Below are 22,783 nucleotides of genomic sequence, written 5' to 3' on the forward strand. Positions count from 1 at the left end.
TAAAGACGCCTTAGGGTGAGTAAATGATGAATCTAAATTTTTGGTCGAACTATCCCTTTAAGCGCAGTCTTAACAATGATTTGTTTAAAATTTGTTCAGTTGTTGGGTTGGTCGAGCACTGACTTTGTCAGAAGAGTAGCTGCTTTCCCCTGTACTGTATGTAATGGTTTGACTAATTTTAGAATCAATGATACAACACAGCGAGGTGTTCATGGGTTTGAGCCAGTCATATTTGAGTTGCGTATACAAGGTGATATTACAATTCACTGACAATTTGCGTAACATAATGGTTTATATTTTAGCCTAAGCATTGTTATTGCCAACCTCTCCATTAACTCCTTTAGCATTTGAATGTGAAATGGAAATACACTGAAAACCGAATCTCATTAGCGGAGTAAACACCTTTCCCTCTTTTAGATTCACTTCCCCCTTCCTGGTTTCCAACTAATTTTTGAACACTTCCTATCACTGTTAGCATAAATGCTAATTAGCTAGCTTTGATAGAGTGGTAAACTGAGCAAAAGCATTCCCTTTGAGTTCACAGCACCTCACTTGCTCTAATAAAGTAATTATTGCTTTCGGCTCCTTTTGGTTCAACACTATTCAGCTGAGTTTGGGAGTGTGAATGCAGATCCCTGGGTTGGCTTGGAGTTTGTGTCAACAAACCTGGGGGTGACAGCAGGAGTTTCAACCCCTCCTAAGTCCAACTTTTTTCTCCATTCCTTTAGAAATGTAGGAGGCAGCTCACTCACCCCTTTTTGTATGCTAATACGTGTTCCTACAAGGGTACAAAGACCATGGGCTCGCCACCTTTTAGCCTTATTACCCTTTGAAAAGCTGGGGCAGAGGTGGTCTGCAAGAGTCATGAGAAAGCAGCCTGTGGAAGGCAGAACTGTAACTTCAATAAAACCAATTTCCGTTTTAAAGCAGAATGTACAATTCAGGTCTTTCTGACGCATTAGTAAGCACGGTTTCCTCATTTAGGTCTTCACGTAATGGGCTGGTTGCTTCAGGAATGCCCCAGCCTGACAGAAACACAGTGGGTGGGGAGAGCTGCTAGTCTTAGACCTGCAGCCGAAAATGGGGCGATGCTGAATTTGCAGTCCCAATGTCATGCTTAAACTTTGTTCTGTCAAGCAGATATTCCCACAAGAGTTGGCACACAAACCTTTGTCACTGTGCATTAACAGCGAGATCGAGCAAGAACAGTCAAGACACTTAATCCTTTAGGATGGAAAGGGCTGCCAATGAAGAATCAGCTGGCTTGAATATAGACAGAGAATGTCAGTTTATTTATTTATTTATTACACTTTTTCTTTACAATTTCTTTCGGTCTCTTGAACAATGCCAGGAAACAACTCTTCAGAGTAAAAGGAATGTTTGTTTGTTTATTTGTTTGTTTATATTTATTTATTTTTAAGTTTATTCAAATGAAAAAGGGTGGAAAATATCATACTTTCATTTGCAAAACAACATTATTATTGTTGTTAATTATTGTTAATGTTATTTAACTTGTATTCATATATAATAATAATAATAATAATAGTAAATGTTTAATCAGTGCTATTTAGTTTTTAATAATAATAATAGTAATAATAATGGCTTTGTCTAATTAACTGTTGTTAAAACGACAGGATCATAAAACAATAGTGGATTTATGTTTGAAGCACATACACAGGAGGTGAGTTAATGCATTAGTGGGGGATATAAGAAAAGACATGCAAATGTTCCAGGCATGCTGATGGCAGCTTATTTAAATATGCAACAATTCTCTCAGCAGCGGATTGGCGTACTTGTGACTTGAACAAAAGAGCATGCGCTCGGTGCCCTACCTCTTGCACGGTCCCATCTGGAACAATGGAGGAAAGGAATATCAGCGCTGCAAATTATTTAACATGACAGATGTCAGACTGTGAGAAATGCATGACCTCATTGTGCTACAATAAGATTTGATGAATGTAAAAAAAACACGTAGCCATGAAAAATGTGCTAATTGCACAAAAATTGAAAGAAGTTAAATGGATTTTTCTCACCAGTTTTTTATTTTTTATTTTTTCAACATTGCTTTCAGTCCAAAAATGTCAGTTTAAAAATCGACTGAATTGCACAATAGCTTAAGTTATTCCAATACAAATGCAGTCGAAATGTTATAATTACATTCAGTTTATTGGATCCAGTGTCCTAAAAGTCCATGTGTAACTCATCCCTCAACAGTATAGATGTATCAGAGGGGCTCATCTTGGCAGAGGGCATGTTTTGTGAGCGTAGTGTCTTTCTGAGCATTGTGGTGTTTTAGCTTCTGCAGGGAGTTACAACTGACTGAACAAATCCAGCCTTTGTCATTTTAGGAGGAAGATTTTTTAGTGTGCAGATTAAAGGGCAAAGGGAGGATAGCGTGTCATCTCAGAGCTGCTTCACTAGAGTGGCACGATAGTAAAAGGCTTGTGACACTGTTGATGTAAATTATGAATGACACGAAGCACTCTCCTGTCACTTCAATGGCACAGACCCACTAGCTCCATTCTGCTGTTCGCCAGCATTTTGTGCCATTTTGCTTTAGGGAAATGACCTGAAAGGGCACCTTTTATATTTCTAAACACAGTTAATGGTCATTTAAAGACAAGGGGAATCCATTAAACAGCAGGTGATTTTGGGTAAGTTTACCAGGGCCTGGATTTCTAATTTATAAGAGTGCTTATATTGTTGGCTATTTTATTTTATTTTATTTTATTTTGTACTGTCAAGTGGTTAATTGCGATTAATCGCTTCCAAAATAAATTTTGTTTACTCAATATATGTGCGTGTGTACTGTGTATATTTATTGTGTATGACTCTGCAAATATCTTTTTTTTTTAATTGTTGATCGCGTTCTGGAACCAAAGTCTTCATATATTCTTATAATTTATTATATATAAATATATGTAACATAAATTACATATTTTCTTAAATATATACATGCCTGTGCTTTTATTTATATATACATAATAAATATACACAGTACACACACATATATTATGTGAACAAAAGCGTTTATTTTGGAATGCGATTAATTGCTATTAACTATTTGAAAGCAATAATTATATTATGTTATATTATAAGCAATGCACTTTTTAAAATTTTAATACTATTAATATTCTATATAAAATAATAAATAAATATAATTAAATATAATAAAAAAAACTGTTGTTAAAGTGCTATGATTACATTTTGCCATGTTATTAGAATGTTCAGTGTAAAAAAAAAAAGTATATATTTAGCAAATTAGTGTTTACACATTAAAATTAAAGGAATAGTTCAGCCAAAACTGAAAATGTACTCATCATCAGGCCAACCAAGATGTAGATGATTTTGTTTCTTGAATTTATGGTAATTTAACATTGCATAATGGATCCATTGCTGTCATTGTGTGCCATCAGAATAAGAGATAACACAGCTGAGAAATAATTGTGATTATTTTACTATACTGGTTGTTGTTTATTGTTGTGAACTACTGTGATGCTTTTATCAGCTGTTTGGACGGCACCCATTCACTCCAGGGAATCCATTGGTTAGCCATTGAAGTAGTGCTTAATTCTTCCAAATCTGTTTAGATAAAGAAACAAACTTATCTACATCTTGGATGGCCGGTGTCCATGTAAAAATGTTTAACAGTTTTTTTGTTTTTTGTTTTTCCCTCAGTGAACTAGACTTATTCCTTTAAGAGAGAGTTCAATTGTGGGAAAGCTCACCTAACATAAAAATCTGGTAAATGAGCGCAGACGAATATCCAGTATGTTAAATTAAATCTCTGTTCTTGCTTGATGACCAGTATGTTATCGATCTGTCATGCATTCCTACTAGTTTTTGTGTGGCTGAGCAGTGTCTTAAGTCTCAAACTGTATATTTCTCTGTGGTGATGTGTCTGAGGTCATCATGGGTAAGAGGACAGTGCTGCCCCACCTCGGCCCGCAGTCAACAGCTGTTCCTCCCAGGCCATACCAGTCCCTGTTAGATTACTGATTAACCCATCCCATCCCAGCACATCACATCCTCCTTAACCAACCATGTCAAAACAAAGTCGCAACTTCCCCCAAGCATCCCCACTTTGTTCCTCCAGCTGGAAGCTCCACAAACACATCCTCACAGAGCTGCAATCATAGCCCAATCCGTTAATTGCAGTCATTTCCTTTCTCTGTGGACCCAACTCCCCCAAACTCCCCAGACACCAATTAAAGCTGCTAATTTGAAGGGCTTATGAATTGCCATCCCAGAGTGAGATATCTGTGGATGCATCTGTGGTGGGCTTACATTGAATCTCTTATTATGATCTGCAACAATTTAAATCCTGCACTTTGCCCTGCTTTTAACTCCCATAAAATAGCATGGTTTTGCTGCTTTTGGACACTTACATTACCATGATAGTAGTATTTGTTTTTGGATATATGCCTTGTGAAAGCACAATGAAAATTCAACTCAGGTGTGTGTATTTTGTCTGTTTTGAAATAACTTCATATATGGCTCATTCAGTAAGAATTTAGCGTCCAATATAAGTTTATATATTGTATTGTATTTATATTATATTATAGGTTTATATTTTTATATTTTAGGTTTATATCAATTCAATAGATTTAACAAAAGAAATCCATTGTTGTGTTGACAAATATCTACAAGAATAAACAAAGTACAGTAAAACTATTTGTGCTACAAACTAGTGTGTTTATGAAAATATGATAATACAACTTTGCATTATCAAGCAGCATAATGAGCTGTTTATACAGCTAAAAATAACTAGAAGACAATGGCACCAGAAGCCATTCAGATTACAAATGACTAATCCCAATTTTGCATTAAAAATGTGAATACGCATTATATACATATAATAATACAATTCTTGACAAAAAATAGGCATACATAGATATTTATTATTACTATTATAACTTATGTGTATTTTTAAAAGTTTATTATTTGCATATACATAGTACGTGTGTGTGTGTGTGTGTGTGTGTGTGTGTGTGTGTGTGTGTGTGTGTGTGTGTAATGTTTGTATATATAAAAGATTGGTCATACCACTCACTGCTATATGATGTATATGCTGAACGGAAGTACTAGACAGAAACTGAATTTATTTTTTTCAGTTCTGCCGTTAGTCTGTGGTAACAGTGGTAAAACATTTGCTCTCTCACCGTTTCATGTGGGCTATTTATATAACAGGAGATGAGCCGTCAATCAGGGGTAAACGGGCCATTTCTGCACCACACCTTCTCGCTCTCTTTTTTTTTTTTTCTGTCTTACAGACACTCTTAGTGTCTTACATACACACTATATCACGCACACTTTCCCTGTGTTGATTCTAGAGTTCTTCCACAAGAATTGTTAACCTGCTGTGGCCACACCCCTCCCTCTGTCCTCTGGCATTGTTATTGGACGGGCTGTTTGTGTTTAAGGGTTGTTGTGGAGACCAGGTGGTTGGGCGCTGTGTAGGTTGGCTCATGAGAGGGCAGGAGGGTGACGCTCCACAGCCTCTGCGGCTGAGCGACACAAAGAATCTTCTGTTCTCCTTCACAATCTGTTTGTGTGTCAGGGTGTGCGCACACCTGGCAAGCGCTGTGGGAATTTGGCATTAGGACATATATGAAACTAATGAAAGTCCAACATAATGAAAAGACTCATTTGGGTGAAAGATCCTAGTATAATCATGCAATTCATGTTTCTAAACTGTGCAATAGACTGGATGTTTGAGTATCTGCTAAATAGTGATGTAATCTGATTCTTTTAATGTGCACTGAATGTAGGGTTGGGAATCAATAGCTCCTCTTAAACAGAACTGGTTCCATTAAACAAAACAAGGACAATTGATTTTCTTTTGAGTGGCATTGCAATAAGAATTTGTTTTTGCTGAGCTTGCAGCATGTCTTTAAATTGATAGAAAAAAAATAAGGCTGTAGAGTGTAGCAAAGGCAATAAAAAGACACCGATCTTTCTATGATGGTGTTCTCTCTGGTTTTATACATCCATTAAATAAACTGGGACCAGTGTGGGGCAGTTGGTGAATAAATGACTCTTATACGGTTCTTTTTAATGAATCTGTCTCAAACTATGTGTACTCCCACTCACTCACACAGTGAATCACAGAGAGTAGTTTTAGATTTACTAAATTTAAATGATTTTCATCTTTATTTTTATTTTTTAAACAAAGAACTGTATGTTCTTGAGGCTTGTATGAATTAGGGCCCGTATATAGATGCCAGATGTCTTTATATACGTACATTTTTTTTTATCATATTGGCGTTTCGTCCAGACGGATCTGGCGTTTTGGGAGCCTGTAACCGTTATTATTTGAAACCAGGTCTCAGAGTTGATAAATATGAAAACAACAGCCTTGCATTTTCGTGTGTACAGACAATCCGTATATTTTATGAGATGAGGACGATGTCCTCACTCCACATCTTGACCCTAGTCAGACACTGATACATCACGTAACAGCAACAACAACATGAACAGTCGGAAGGGAGCTTCATCCGATTAAATAACTTTGCACCAGTCTTCTGCTGTCCAATCCTTGTACTTCCTGCTGAATTTCAGTCTGTCCTTGACGTTTTTCTTGGAGAGAAGTGGCATCTTTGCTGCCCTTCTTGACATCAGGCTGTTGTCCAAAAGTCTTGGCCTCACTCCTCCTGCGTACAGATGCTCTCATATCAAGCTTCTGTCATTCCTGAGCAAGCTCTGCACTGCTGGAGACACGATTCTGTAGATGACTCCTCAGGAGAAGAGAGGTCTTGGCGCGTCCTGAAGACTTCTTCACTCCAGTCAAACTTCTCTCCTTGAAGTTCTTGACGAAATTATTCTTTCAGGTGCAATATTCTTTGTAGCAAGCGCTTCTTCCCTCCATCAGTCTGCTCCTACAATCTATTTAGTGTGATAGCAATTTCACCTGACTAGCACTCATTCACACTTTCACATCTGCTCCTGATATTAGTCAATCAATGTTAGCTAAAAAAGTTACATTTGTTAAAATGCATTTGATCACTCTACACAATAATCTAGAAACAATGTTTATGAACACCACAGCTCTTAAGCAGAAAACTGTGCAAAAGACAAAATTAATGTCACAGCCACAACTTTTGGTCATGACTATATAGTTTGACCAGAATGTGGTTTAGCCTAGAATACATCCGTATTTTAGTTCTGCAACAACAGAAGCTTCCCTGTTGCCTCACTTAATCACACTTCTGCTTTCCTCATATGTCTGCAAGTCTGCTGTGAACTGCTTTTATACTGGGGTTTGTCATGAGAAAACACGAGAGAAGTAATGTTGTCCCATTTGTGTTCAAACAAAGTGGCTCGTAAAGGGTTTGTGAATCTCTCAACAGTATGAACCAGTATGTTTGATGGCCTAAAAATGATGGTGTGTGTGTGCGTGCACTTGTGTATATATAACATATCTGACACTACCTATTTATCTTAATTGATACTTGGTGTTGAATTAACATCGGTTATAAATCATACATAAAACACAAACTGCAACATTTAAATGAGTAGTTTACTCTAAAATGATGTCAAACCATCTAAGTTTCCCATATTTAATTTAGCCTATAGGAAGATTTTTAATAAAAATGATTTTTTGGTCTATGTCTAGGTCTTACTAACCTAAAGTTTAAATCCAGATGACTTGGAATATAGTAGATGAGACGCATGATAATTTTATTGTGCTTTTTCAAATTTTGGAGCTTAATTGCACACATTCTCATTTACATTTATTCATATGGCATTTTCTTTTTATGTTCCACAGAAGAAAGAAAGTCATAAGTTTTGCAGCAACATCAGGGTAAATAAATGATGTTTTGGGTGAACTGTTTCCAGGGTTATACCACTGAAAGGAATTGCAAGGAGTTTGGTTTGGTTGAGGAGAGTTTAGTTTCTTGACAAAGTGGTGTTTTAAAGCAGGAGCCGGTTGAGTTTTCTCTGTGTTGGCAATGATTAGCGGTCCCAGGCATTCCCTCGTCTGAAACCTCATCCCGGACAGGTGGTATGACCTCTCCTTCAGCTGAAGACATTCCAGGCAGGGCTGCAGGGGTTAGGATTACCCTTCATCAGACACATGCAAATCCGGTCTGGGCCTCAGTGGGTGTCTGTGATCATAGAGATGTACATTAGGCCTGTCAGTGTCACGCACATGCTCCTCACAGATGTTTGATCTGCTTGTGACATGCCTACTCAAAACATCATGAACTGTGGTGTACTACACATTCTGATGCAACACTGGCTTGGCTCGTCTGTTTTACCTTTTTATACTCGCATAGATAGTCAACATGCCTTATTGCTTAAATATTACCTCAGATATCTCACAAACACGATGATATCACATTATCGTCCAGTAACACACATGGAGCTTTAATCTAACACATGCACGCACACTTCCTGCTAGTCTGTCTGAACCTTTGTTGACCTCTTGGGTGAGCACTATTTTTGGGCTCCAGCTCCATTACGGGGTCACAAACTGGCAGCTCTTGGGATCAGCTGGCAGCCACCCTGCAGTAATTGTTTTCAAGCTGTGCTGCTGCACAAACAAACATATGGGCGCACATAGAACCATGTCTAGGACACCCACTTGGTTACAGTCTTATTACACCCTTTCTGGAGCCCAGGTGTCTCTCTACACACCACGGGCTCACTGCCGGTTAAAGGAATTGTCCTCACAGCTCAGTGCGCTCTATAAAATGCTGGGTTAAATGCAACTCAGTGCTGGGTAAAATATGGACAAACCCAGTGATTGGGTTGTTTTCTTTTCAGATTAAGTGTTTAACCCAAGCGGCAACCTCCTGTGCTGTCTCGTGAAGCCCACACGGAAGTGACTTAAATTGTAATTCATCAACTAACCACTAGAGGCTGACAGCAAAAGGGAATCAATCCCATAAACGCTCCATGTTAAAATGCCCAACTTTACAGCAGGAAAAAAAAACGTTTACAGACAGGTTCAAAACATTTTTTGGTCTAAAGTTGTGCATAATTAAGAGTGCGGCCACTTGAGTGACCGTCGAGCTAGCACAGAAGCTGAGTATGATGTTCACCATTTTGTTTAGTTTAGTTTTTTTTTAATGTGTATATATATATATATATATATATATATATATATATATATATATATATATACACTTATCAATTCATTTTTGATTTGCAGATTGTAATGTGTGTGTGTGTGTGTGTATGTCATGTTTTTTTAAAGCCTTGTAGTGGTGCAGATTAGCTCTTTTATGTCAGCCAAGGTTATATTTTATAGTGTTCATAAATTAATAAATACACAATAATAATAATAATAAAACAAATATAATAATGTATAAATATGTTTATAAATGTCTTTATTGTAAATATTATTGTTGTTGTTATTATTATAAGTGTCTTTGACTTAATGTTAAGCACCACTGCTTCGGCCATGCATATTTTTACAGATGTCTTTTGGCTGCTGCACCATCTCACATCTTTATTTTTACATTCCAAGCATTGCATTTTTAATATTTTGTATGTCAAGGTAAAAGTAGTCCATACTTTTTAAAACAAGTCTTGAGACCTTCGTTCCATTCATGTGCACTTCTTGTAGCAGCTAGAGTATGCCTCCCTAAGAAGCTTGTCAAACTGGGTCCAGCCTCATTTTACAGGGCATCCTTAACACGGATTAGTCGACTAGTCTTTCAGACAACTCACTAGTCATCTTAAAAATATTTAGTTTTGCACATCCCCATCGAAAGGGGGGGCTTCATTTGTGTGTCATTTTTGTTTCCCCACAGAGGTCACCTGATCCAGCCTTTGGTTCTTTGGTTGCATTTCCCTATCAGAGAAGTTAGTGTTTATTCTTTCGGGTACATATTTCATGCGTTTCTTATGAAATACTGAAGCACTACATTGCTTTAGTGTGAGAGATGCTGCCTTTTTGTGGGGGTGTTATTCATCACCTTGTCTCTTGACATTTTAACTAACCTTTCTGTCATTTCAGGGTTTGATTCGTATCGGTTTTCTCACTTCAGAGCTGCTGCCCCCCTCACAGAGCATGTTGGGAAACATCCTTTGCATGTACTGTCATTGCTTACGCTGCACTTCAATCTAGAGGTTACTCGGAGTGAAAGACCAGTTCAGTTGAGGATGATGGACACGCTGAACTCTGCAGAAATAACATTCTTGTTAAAATGCGTTTCTGCAGAGGTTTTGAACGGGACTTTTTGAAGGACTTTGTCTGGACAGATGTGATTTTCACGCTAGATTTCAGATGACATACTCACACTTAACTAAATGTTCCCTTGCCCGAACACCTCAGGGAGGGGGCTTTATATGCCACTGATATATTTAGCAGGAGATCACAGTAATTAGGTTCCTGAACAAGTGTTACATGTTTTGCCTTCTCAGTGGACTAGAGAATCTTTAGTTTGTTTTGCTGTTACTTTGCCAATTTACAGTACACTCTTCCACATAGAGAAACAGTCTTAATTTAAAAGAAGGATTCAGACCAGGCATAATTAGAAAGTTTTTTTCTAGACTATTTCATTAATTTACATTTCCAGGTCTAAAAGGTACATTTTCAATTTTTCAATTTTTTTTTTTTTTTTTACCCTGGTTGTTCCAAAAAGAAAGAGAAAATTTAGTTGGTGAATTAGAATATGCTTGATTTGTAATAGTTTTAACTTATTTTTATGCGTCATTTAATGTCTTTTTTCAAATAATTCATGTTGTCTCAAGGCCCCCTTAAAAGTTTGCTGAGACCTGAAACTGATGGTTTAGACACTTTAAAGATCACAAAGTTTTTATTTGATTTAATTTTGTTTTAAAAAAATGTGTCAATTTTTTGTGGCCAAGATGCGGTTAATGGAGCTTACATTCAGGTTTCCCATAATCATGGAAAACCTCAAATATGAATGGATTGTGTACAAAATATACATTCCCAGGCCTTAAACCTAAGTTAATAGTGTTAAAAAATCCTGGAAGGTTGATGCTGTACGCAATTCTTTTTTTATGGCAATAAAAATCTATGAATTGCAAAGTGCAACTGGAACAACCTCTATTCAGTTACTGTACAAATAATTGTGCAATCATGAAAAGCTAGAAAGAGTATAGAAATACATTGCTTGAAAAAGGGTGGCAACCCTGTATGTTGCATTTTACCAGAGAATCTTTTTAACCAGGGTTTTCTAAAGCTTTTAAATATTTGTTATAATTCTACATCGCATTCCTGCAAATGAAGTCAAATGAATCTGCAATGTATAGCCTCCCATATGCAATCAAGTCTGGTTCAGTGAGATGTTAATGAGAATTCTCAGCTCTGAAAACACCATTGACTTCTTTCCAATGGCGAGAATAAAGGGCTTTGAGCGGCTGTTCCATCTGCTTGTTTTGAGAGATCTGTGATCCTCAATGTTCACTGGCCTTTTACTCTCCCCAGAGAGAAGCCGTGATTTGCACATAGCTGGTATGAACAGGCACAGGTGAACGCCAAAGCAATGAATCTGTACGGGATGTAATTAAAATTCCTGAAATAAATCTCCTTCGCCGCTGCATTGGCAGTCAGTGGATGATGGCAGTTGATGAGGTTTAAATAACACTGGTGCACAGAGATTAAAATAGACAACTATTTTTGGAATTCAGATACTAGCGGTGCACAATTGACACATTTGTAATGCAAATATTGGCGTTACTGAACAGGGTTCTTTTCAAATCTCTCGTGCCTGGAGAGTCTCTGTATGTGTAGATAATTATGAAAGACATTGTGTTCCATCAGATGGAGTTGTCAACTGCTTTCCCAACAGCTTCACACGTTCCTTAATGGCATATGAGATCTCTGGAGAAGTCACTTTATCTCACCCGTCCATATGTTATATGCTGTCGTCTCGAACAGACCGGCTCCCTCCACTCCCACACGTTTCACCTCCATCTTTCTGCAGTCGCCGCCAGTCTCCCTCGTTTGCCTACCAGCACTTATCCAAACACCCATTAAAGCGTGTCTGTTTACACAGTTGTATGCTTGTTTGCGGAGCAGTAAATAGAAGAACCGTTTGTGTCGTTGGCAGAGTTGAGCTCGATCTCTCCAGAACTCTTTCATTCACACATTATTACCAATAGTAACACAGAAAATAATCTCTGGTGATGTAACATAATCAACACTGTGAATGGCTCCTGGGTCTTTAAAGAGATAATATACCCAAGAAGTACATTTCTGTCATCATTTAATCAACCTCATGTTCATTCATGACTCGTTTGACTTTTTCCATGGAAAATGAAAGGTGCAGTTTGTCCAAGCTGTTTTTTCCATAAAATGTAAGTGTTCAGAGAGCCAACTGAATCTTGATAGCATTTCTGAGTTTAGATTTATTAGCAAAAAAAAAAAAACGTTTTAGTGATTTGGTGAGTTTGATTCATTTCTAAACCGGTTCTATTTGTCTGATTTGAGTCATCATTTTAAAAAAAATTAAAAAAATACTTTTTATATAATGTTATTGTTTAAATGCACTAGTGTTTGGAATTGGTTTACACCAAAACTATATTTATTTATACAGTAAAACCACTAAATATTGTGAAATAATATCATTACTAATTCAAATTGTTTTATATTTTAATACATTTCAAAATGAAATGTATTTCTGTGATGGCAAAGCTGAATTTTCAGCATCATTACTCCAGTCTTCAGGGTCACATGATCCTTCAGAAATCATTCCGATGTGCTGATTTGATGCTCAAAAATGTTGTCTTATTATCAGTTGAAAAACAGTTTCATATTTTTGTCGAAACCACGAAACATCTTTTTACTATCTATAATAAGAAAGTAAGTTCAACATTTTTCCGAAATAGAAATTGTACAAATTTACAGACATTTTGATTAAATATTGCGTCTTTGCGGATTAAAAAAATTAAAGTTACAAATAAAGAAATTATTTATATTAAATTATTATTATTTTTTAAAATGAACATTTAAAATCTATAGCAATCTGTGCTGTATTACTGAAATGATTTCTCTGATTAAAAAAAAAGGAGAGAAAAAAGAATTTATCAAATATCATCAAAAACCTTTTTTATTCTTATTTTATTTTATTTATTTTTTTTTTTTTTAAAGCCCACCAAGCTCTATTCGCAGAGTATTTTTTTCTAGGTCTTAATTTTTTTGTTCAGTTGGCTCTCTTTCTGAATCTTTCTATCAGTTCTCTGCCCGCTCTATCCCCTGATCGTACATTGTTCAAAGAGCTAGTGTTTTTTTCTTTCCCCCTTGTGCATTTTCGTCATTGCTGGGGCTGATAGCTTAATGTGGAAAATAGTGGTGGGCAAGAAGACTGCGTTCAGTAAACTGAGTGGAGACGCATCCGTCACACCCGTCCTCTTGAGACACATTGCGTCACTTTCTTCTGCGTCTGTGTGGTGTTCATTTAGTAATGAGGCCTGGGAAAGCTGAAGTGCTGCCACTTGGCCCAACCAGGAAGGGCTGACCTCTGACCCTGAGTCCTGACATGTTCTTTCTGTGTCTCGCTCTGGTCAACCGTACAGCAAAACTGTCAGCCAGAACTGATTGAAGAAGCTTAGCGAAGGTCTAAATGATCAATTAATAGACAAGGAGGACTGCCAGGCTTTTTGTCAGTAATGTTTTCTGACAAGTGCTTCCACTCACTGGTATGTGACATCAAATGTGATCCTTCTCAAAATGCAATCAGTGTCGCTCTGAAGGTGACCTAGAACGCATCAAATCACTGGGTTCTTGCTTTCAAAAAGCAGATGTTTCCCCTAAGAGGGTTTGTTTGTTTGCTCTGAGAGAGATGCAAAGAATCATGAGCTTCATGGTGTCATTCTCTCCCACTGAGATTGAATCCTGTAAACTAGTAGAACACTGCCCTCTACAGGCTGCAGTGTGCTGAACACCATGCAGTTCAATTACAGCTGTTCAAAGATGAAATCAAAGTTTACATTAATGCACTTTTCTGGTATTATTGTACAAGTTTGCCATCTTTTGCCTCTGAAACGACTTTCCTTTCATATTACATCCCCAATGCCTTTTTATTTTTCAACCCTTCTCAGCCACCTTTTCTCAATCCAGTCAATTATGATAGATAAACTCTCATATAGAATCAGTACACTTTTGCATTGCTTTCTTCTTCTTTATATTTGTGTTTTTCTCAAACATAATTCACAAAGTGAACGTTTCCGGTCAGTAATTGTTACAATTATTTTAATTTTAAGTTAATAGTTTACTTCATCAGGTGTACATTTTAAAGAAATGCTGTCCTTTTGGATTTTCTTTTTTTTTTTTATCAAATAATCTTGAAAAAAATGAATCAGTTGCTTTAAAAATATACTAGCCTACAAACTTAATAATAATAATAAGAAATATTTCTTGAGCACCAAATCAGTATATTAGAATGATTTATGATCATCAGAGTTATGGATACTAAAAATTCAGTTTTCATTTATTTCTTTTTCTTCTTTTCTAAAAAATGCAAAATAAATGCTGCCTTTGTGGGCATAATATACCTTTAAAACCAACCCAGAACCTTTGAACAGTAGTGTAGTATTTATATATAATACTACTACTAATAATAATAATAATAATTCCTTACATTTATATAGTGCTTTTCTAGGCACTCAAAGCGCTTTACATTGTCAGGGGGTATCTCCTTTTATATATATATTATATATATACACTTGATTTTTCTTGTTACCTGACACATTTATGAATGTAATTGCAGCATTGTATTATCCAATCAGAAATGCTGAAAGCAGCTTTCTGCCAGTGAGATACATTTGATACCGCACTAGCTCTTTGTCCTAACAGTGGAGGACAGTTGTGGAGACCATTATTTTTGCAAATCCATTTGATGCTGCTAGTGATGCAGAGATCACTCACAGCAGCCTTTAATGAGTCCAGCGTGACTCGTTTTCTTATGAGCAGCATCATTGTCCAGAGTCTATTTTTGTGAAGTGAACTGGTGATTAAAGAAAGAAGAGAAGAGAGTCTGTGCTTCTCTGAGGGTCCTTGTCTATTTCTACAAGCTGTGAGGGAATATGTAGCCACATATTTTGGAAATCCCATTAAAAGTGTTGCTCTGTCCTAAAGTTTAAGTCTGATGAGAATCTTTGGTAACATGAAGAGAGCCGGTTTTTGTGGTGGTCCTTTTAAATGGCAATCCATTCTGAGGTGTTTTTTCTGCCCTCTGTGCACAGATGTGAAGGGGCCGCCCAGCCACCTCTTCTCCTGCGGCCAGTCGCCGTACACGGAGCCCTGCGTTTGGGAGAGGAAGTACTGCATCCTGACCGATAGTCAGCTCATCCTGCTCAACAAGGAGGAAGAGGTAAGAGCGCTCCTTCCCTATGCTTTATCCCCTCATTCTTCTCTCTTCCTCTCCATCAGAATGAAGAGCGAAGGACAGTTAAATGAAGACACGCAGATGATGTTTGTGCTTTGTTGTACATTTCCCCTTGTGAGGGTTAAATGCGTTGTTTGCGGATGTCATTTGGATTTGGATGGGATTCGTTTTCCAGACAGTTAACATCTGTGATTCGAATAAAATCACAAAGTAAATTTACCCAACCTCCTCAAAGATTCAGTTGGTTTTGAAAAATGACAATTCTGTCGGCATTTACTCAACTGTCATGTTGTTGTTCTGTGAGACTAAAAAGAAGATATTTTTAAAGAATGTAGGTAAAAACTGTTGATGGAAGTAAAATGTACAATGCAGACAGTGTTTGGTTACCAACATTTTTCAAAATATCTTCTTTTGTGTTGAGGATGAGTTTATTATGTGAACTATCCCTTTAAGGAAAACTCGTCTCATTCAAATTGGTCTTGATAGTTAAAGAGCCTCATTTTGCACGGTTTTATGATTTGAGGTTATGAAAGGGAATAATCAATCAATTCACTTCATGTATTGAAATAGATTGACAGATTGCTTTCACATTCATTTAAACGGTTAGTTAATTAGTAGCACTGTCAGGAAAAGGGACTTTCTGGCCCACTGTTAGAATGTGTAACCCTGTGACCTCCACCCACTGACCTCTGACCTCTGACTTGTTCCCAGATGCCATCTGAGGTCCATGAAAGCCCCACAGCATCCTCATCAAAGGTTCGCAGCCTGAGAAGGACAGTCAGTGTGCCCTCTGAAGGACCGTTCCCAGAGTATCCACCAGAGGGAACCTCCATGTTAGGTAAGATTTACAGTGTGTGGTGTTTCTGTTATGATAGCAAAACTATAATTTATGCTCTCTGGCTGGCAAAATAACCACAGGAATATTCTAGAGGAAACATGAATATATTCGAGTTTTGATAGGGTTATTGTATAATATCAGTGATGTTTATTTTTTTGTTTTTCATTCTTAATTTTAAATCTATTTTTACATTTTAGATTATATAACACTCAAAGTTAATTTGTAATTTAACAATAACATTCAGCAACAGTAAACATTTGTTTAATAGTTAAAAATAACATAGGTCAAATAAAGATTCTTTCATGTTTTTAATTCATATTGACAACATTTACATTTAAAATTGTTAATATTTTTATATTTGTGGTGCAAGAATAATAGACTTTTAATATCAGACATATTAAAATAAATTGCAGCTGAATAATACTGTTAAATGTCTTTTTTATCAAATAAAGTTTCTTTCAGATTTTTAGTCAGTATTGTGATGCCAGTATTCACTGTAGAACTAAGTAATTACTGATATATATTTTTTTTTTTTTTTTTTTTTTTTTTTTCAATTAATATTGTGCCCAATTTTCACTGTAGCATTAAAAAATATATATTTTTTTTCTAATATACAAAAATTGTATAGAGATTTTATATCAGATATTTATCAGCAATATTTTATTGCTGATAAAAAATAGTAGCAGGACCTCTAGGTACTTTGGACAAAGCTTTTTTTTTTTTTTTGCTATGTTTATAGGGTTTCTAAAATGAAGCTTATACCAGGGAATCAAATGGCGCTCTTTTAGCATTTACTGTAGCTTTAAGATGTTGTTAAACAAGCACGCTCACATTGCTGGTTATAGCATACGGATTTGTGTGCTAGCAGGCAGAGCATGAGGTGAATCATGAACGAAATCACGTCAGTTAGTGCATTTGTAACATCAGAGCCGTTATTCTGAATCGACTGCCACAAGCACGGAGGATAAGGATAACAAAGCAATGGATTTAACCACAACACCGCAGGCTAAGCTTTGAAAAACACCAGACTGGGGGCGAAAATATGCATGCTCAAAACTGCGGAATATTTCACAAAACAAAGATCAGTTGTACAACAGTATCAAATGCATAATTATTCGCATATATACACACCGCCCTCATTGTTATAGCATGAGAACATGTAGTCAGAATGTATTCACTCTCTTGCTGTTACAAACTTGTATGACTGACTGGCTTCTGTGAAACATAAAATAAGATGTTTTGAAGAATTCTTTGCTGCTGCTTTTTTTCATATAATGAAAGTCAATAGGGTCCAAAACAACAGACACAAAATTATTTTCAAAATGTCTTATTTTGTGTTCAACTGAAGAAAGTCAGACAAGCTTTTAATGGCAAGAGGATATGCTAATGATGACAAAATCCATTCATTTTATCAAACTCACTCAGATGGACGCTCCCTATCCAGAATTTTCAAAGTTGAAGTTGTTCTGAAAACAAGTTATTCATCTGATTCACTTCTCCATATCCACACCTCTTTCTCATAATGACTCATTATGTTTGGGTACGTTTGATTCTGCGACCTCTGTGGGCTGAGCAAGCTTGTGCGAGGAGGAGTATAGAGGAATGTCATTTTGCAGAACAAAACTCACTGTTGTTACTTTGTTAGTTTTCTCTCTCTTTCTCTCTGGACAGTGTTTGGTTCCCTCCCAGGCCTAGGGGGGCAATAACTGAAGCTGCCCTCTGACTGGTCTCTCATTCAGTGCCAGTACGTGCGGGGGTGCGGACACTGACCCAGTGGGCTGGTTGCTAAAGGCAGCGGTCGGAGAAATGCACAAATCTCTGTGACTAAGAGAGTCATTCATTCTCCAGACCCTCCTAAGCTGCACCGCCACAGATTCAGAGACCGAGAGAAGAGGGTTATTTATATGTTAATGTTCACTCTGTTCGACAATGAGACACTTCGCAGCCAGGGTGGAAAGGGAGAGTCCAGGGTTTCCATGGCCATTCAGAACAGCTTGAGTCTCTAGAGGCTGTTAGATTCACAGCTACAAAAAATGTAGTGAGATCATATGTGGTTTTCAGTTTGTATGGTTTCGATCTGTGAAGCATACTTTTTCTCTCTTTTTTTCTGTTGTTGCAACAGGAGGGATGTATCACTTATTGAAGCTCGGGCCCCATCTTTCTCACAGTTGTCAAGACAATGAGGTTCTGACCCCTCTCACAAAGCAAACAGAGCTATTTATGTAATTGCAATTAGGTTTGAATTGTGGATGTTCCTTCCACACAAAATCACGTTTCTGCTGTTTTTGCCCATACAATGTAAAAGTTCAATAATAACTTTACACCCTTTGGCTCTGGGGTGAGTCGAAATGTATTATTATAATTTTTTTTTTTTTAAATTTTCCACAGAAAATATAAGTCATACACATTAGGAACTAAATGAAGATGAGTAAATGATGCCAATTTTAATTTTTAAGTTAACTATCCCTAAAAATGCAATTTTTGAAAAGGCAACATTCTCTTTAACCTCTTTGCTAGTAGTAATGAAGCATTTAATAGAGACTAAAATAGAATAATGGGGAGCTATTATGATAGATGAAATGAGTCTCATTCTATTGTTGCACTAAAGAATATGTCCAATTGATTTTGCTATTTATACACGTTGAGATGACTCGACTTTACAGAATCCATTAATATTGGTCCATAAGTCTGTGTTTCCCCCCTCGGGGTCTTTGTGCAACATATTTCAGTGTTTTATTGAAACAAATAAAAAAGGATGACAATAGTTCAGAGAGCGGTGTCATGAGGCATGCTGTCCTGAGAAATTCACATTTTTACGTGGTAACGAGGCAGATCACAAGAACTTCCTGGCATATTTGGGGCAAGAAAAAAGTGCTACTAGTGTGTTGAGAGCAGAATGTTGTTATGCTTGTTGGAAGAAGGAACAAAGTTCGAGGCTATATGTATCAGATCTATCTGGATGGCCATTATAGAGTATTATTTTCAGCTCTTTTATACAGTTCTCTCAGTGCGTTATAGATGCACAATTCTGCTTTGTTTGGATGCTGCTGTCTAAGTTTCTCTGTATCTTGAATTTTAGATGAAAATCATTGTAATATTTGTCTTTTTTTTCTGTCACTGATTTGTGTTTGTCATCTTGAGACCCTTATCTGAAGTTTTTTTTTTTTGTTGTTTTGTTTTTTTGTGTTTGTTTTTATGAAGCCACTGTTCCCAGAATATAATGGTGTTTATGCATATGTTTTTTGGGGGTGAATTTTAGAGAATTGTAAAACTGCAAAATTGCAATGCTGGGCCTTTAGGGTTACAAAATTTCACCATGTCATTGCCTATACAGTGCATACAGTCTGATTTAACTGTCTCAGTGCTTTCCTAGCTAGTTAGAAGGCTGAAATTCTGCTATGTTCATCTCGGAGCTTTCCTCTGTCATCTTGTAATATTCCTCCACCTCACAGACTCCCCTATAAAGTAACTCCAAATAGTTATAAGCTTGCAGTGCAGCTGCTTTGACCTCTATAAAAGCTTTTTCAGTGCGCTAGAAGACAGAAGCTTTAGTCTGTTCCTCTCAGAGGAACCATCTTGCACTCTATAAAGTTTAATCCAGCTATGATTTACTAAATCGGCTTGGTTTGGACTGTTAAGTATGCAATTCTGCATCATTCAGATTCTATAGTGTCTCATATTTTTTTGCAATGTTTCAGTATTTTTATCTCTAAATATGTTAATAATTAGCGGAAAACTACAGATCAGATACCCAGAGACTGCAAAATTTGATCTAAAACTGCATGTTGTCAGTCAGCAGTGACCATATTGTGTGCCTTTGGCATGCTGGGAGATTGAAATTGCAAATATTTCCTTGCCAGACTTGTTGCTATGATACATTTCACAGTGTGAGCTGCTGTTATATGTAGCTTCAACCCATTATAAGTGGAATATATATATATATATATATATATATATATATATATATATATATATATATATATATATATATATATTAGTTTAAGATAGTTAAATTATTATCTATAGCATTTTATTACTGCAAACTAATTTTGTTTACACTGAAACAAAGCTTAAATCATAAGTTTAAATCAATCACTGTGAATGTCACATCACTTTTTATTTAAAATGTTATCACTATTCTTTTTCTGTATTGCATCATATTTAGAAAATTTAAAAATACAGTATTGTACTTTTTTCTCGTGACTTCCTTTTTTTTATGATTTATCTGAAATAAAACTATGGTGAGAAATGGCATTCATCGATGCTAATGCTCAGAAAAATAAATGGAGTTGTACATCCAGCTGCTTCACTTCCCTCATTCATTCATAACACTATATTGTTCTGCAGCAGTGAGGGTTTCCTCTTCTTTCTCAGGCATGCAACAGGTGAATGTCTTTCTTCAGTGTTACACCGTGAATCAAATATAATAGTGCAACCATATTTTTATATTTCTGTTCTGTGTCTTATTTATCAGGATCTGTACTATATTGAGTCATTGGCACGTCTGTATTAAACCCATTGTTTTAATTAATTCTTCCCTTTTTTCTGGAAACATCATATTCAAAGCCTATTTGGCTTTCTCTTCTGTAGAACGACATAATTGCGAGTAAATGACTGAACTTTCATTTTGGGTGAACTGCCTTGACAAACATTTCCTAGTAATGTAATGTCTGAAGATGGGCAGTGTGCAATCATCTGTAGATAAAAGGCTCCTCGGAGAGGACAGCCATTGTGCTCTTCAATAGACTAACAGAGAGAGAAGAGCGGAGAGGGTTTGACTGAGTCTGACTGGATCGAGCTCAGCTCAGGCTTTACAGCATTCCTCAGTGTATCGACTGTGTGAAGGAGTGTGAGAGACTTCACTCACTAAACACCGGCTCGGCTCAATCATCTGCTCTTTGGGATTGTTTCGTTTTGTATTTGCGGAGGGATGTGACTATAACTGATTGCGGGATCGATATCAACCATGGAGTTTATAGGTAACATAAACTTATGTTTTTCGCGTCGCTTCAACGGTTGTGGAGGGGAGCCACACGGCAGTGACATAACTTAGTCGTGAGAGTTTAAATTTATGTTACGTACACATTTGAGACTTTGGTCTACTACTAAGTCGTATTATAGTGTTGTTATTAGTGTTGATGATGATGTAGTGTGTACGTTGTCTGAAGTTGAAACGGTTCTGTTTAAGGTTCTGTTTGGAATCGATAAACTGTATTTTTTTAATTTCATGACGTGTAACGTTACGTTTCATCAACTTGTGTTTCCCGCCTTTTCGGACGAAACGCAAAATTAAAATGCTCTGAATCTAGTAGTTTTTGAAACAAACAGCGTGGCTAGTGTGGTCCGATTCCACAACAATTACTCTTTGATTCACTACTATAAAGATCCGACTCCTAAAGCACAGTCCAACCGAAGTAGAACGATTCCTGAGCAAATGACTCGTTTGAATCGGTTCGTTTTACTGAATCAAAATATGATACTAAATGAATCACTCGGTGAGGTTGCTAATTGAAACGCGTGCAATTATTTATATCGTCGTGTTTTAAACCAACAGTTGTTGCTGTTTGTATTGTACTTTAAAGCTCGTGGTACTTTAATAATGTTTTATAAAGAAAAATGAATGAATTACATTTGAAGTAGGCTACGGATTCGGAAGGATTCCCATTCCTAATTTTTCACGACTCTGGATCTAAAAGTGGACGTTTTCCTTTGTCCGGTTTAATTAAAGCCTAATTTAGATTAACAATGGCTCGTTGTCATCGTGCCTTTAACGCTAAGTAGAAGAAAGCATCGATTCTTCCGCTTGTCTGCCCCCCATCCTTCATTAACGGTCACCTCTCCTGGCGTCCACTGCTATTTATTTATTTATTTGCATTTTAATGTCATCTATACTAATATGCCAATGTATTAAAAGGGAGATGGATGCTTTCATTGAATTAATCGGATAATAATTAATAAGAGAATATGATGATCCTGTTTTATTTTCCGTTTTTACGCAAAGTATAATAGGCCATTTTAGTCATGTATAGCAATACTATTATATGTGGTTGTATAAAAGCAAATATTCTGCAGTAAAAAATAATGTATTTATTAGATTTAATTGTTTTTATGTATGGAAAGGCTAGATTACAGAGAACATGAATGAGATTACAAATAAACTATGAAAATGCACAGATTGCTTTCAGAGACCTTTCTGTAAAGAGACCTTCCAGTAGATTTGCATGCCAAAAGGAAAAAAACATGCGTGCCATTGCCATGAGTTTTCAATTCTAAATATCACTTAAACACCCTTGGGATTTGAGAGTCCTAATGTAGATTGAAGTAGGCTGATTTGTCATGGCAAAGATTGTTTGGATGTAAACTCCTGCTTAGTGTCATTCAATCTTTGTTGTCTTTTGCCCTACCCCCATCTGACAGGAGTTTTACACTTTCAGGCCTGAAACTTGCTTTGCGACTCTGAATAACATCATCTAAAATGACAGTCATCACATACGATTGCACTATTGTTCATGTAGGTGACAGTGTTTCATATATAAGTGGAAGGAAGTGTGTGAGAACATCATATGACCCCCCCTCATATGAACCTCAGTACATTTTTCATACCTAATGTTAAACTTGAAATACCTGTCTGTGGGTTTCC

General features: G+C 36.6%; 1 protein-coding gene across 4 annotated transcripts in view; it reads left to right on the forward strand.

The window, feature by feature from the left end:
* Positions 1–22,783, forward strand: part of rasal2 (RAS protein activator like 2) — a 75,464-nt gene that overhangs the window by 22,231 nt on the left and 30,450 nt on the right. For 3 of the 4 annotated variants that reach the window (XM_026205829.1, XM_026205828.1, XM_026205827.1), the window contains exons 2-3: positions 15,163–15,290; positions 16,017–16,143. In XM_026205829.1, the coding sequence (XP_026061614.1) occupies positions 15,163–15,290; positions 16,017–16,143 (255 nt within the window). Of the gene's footprint in view, positions 1–15,162; positions 15,291–16,016; positions 16,144–20,907; positions 21,123–22,783 lie in introns of those variants that run through there. The other variant, XM_026205831.1, reaches the window with a different exon arrangement.

This window comes from Carassius auratus, chromosome 27, assembly GCF_003368295.1.
Source record: "Carassius auratus strain Wakin chromosome 27, ASM336829v1, whole genome shotgun sequence".
NCBI lineage: Eukaryota > Metazoa > Chordata > Actinopteri > Cypriniformes > Cyprinidae > Carassius > Carassius auratus.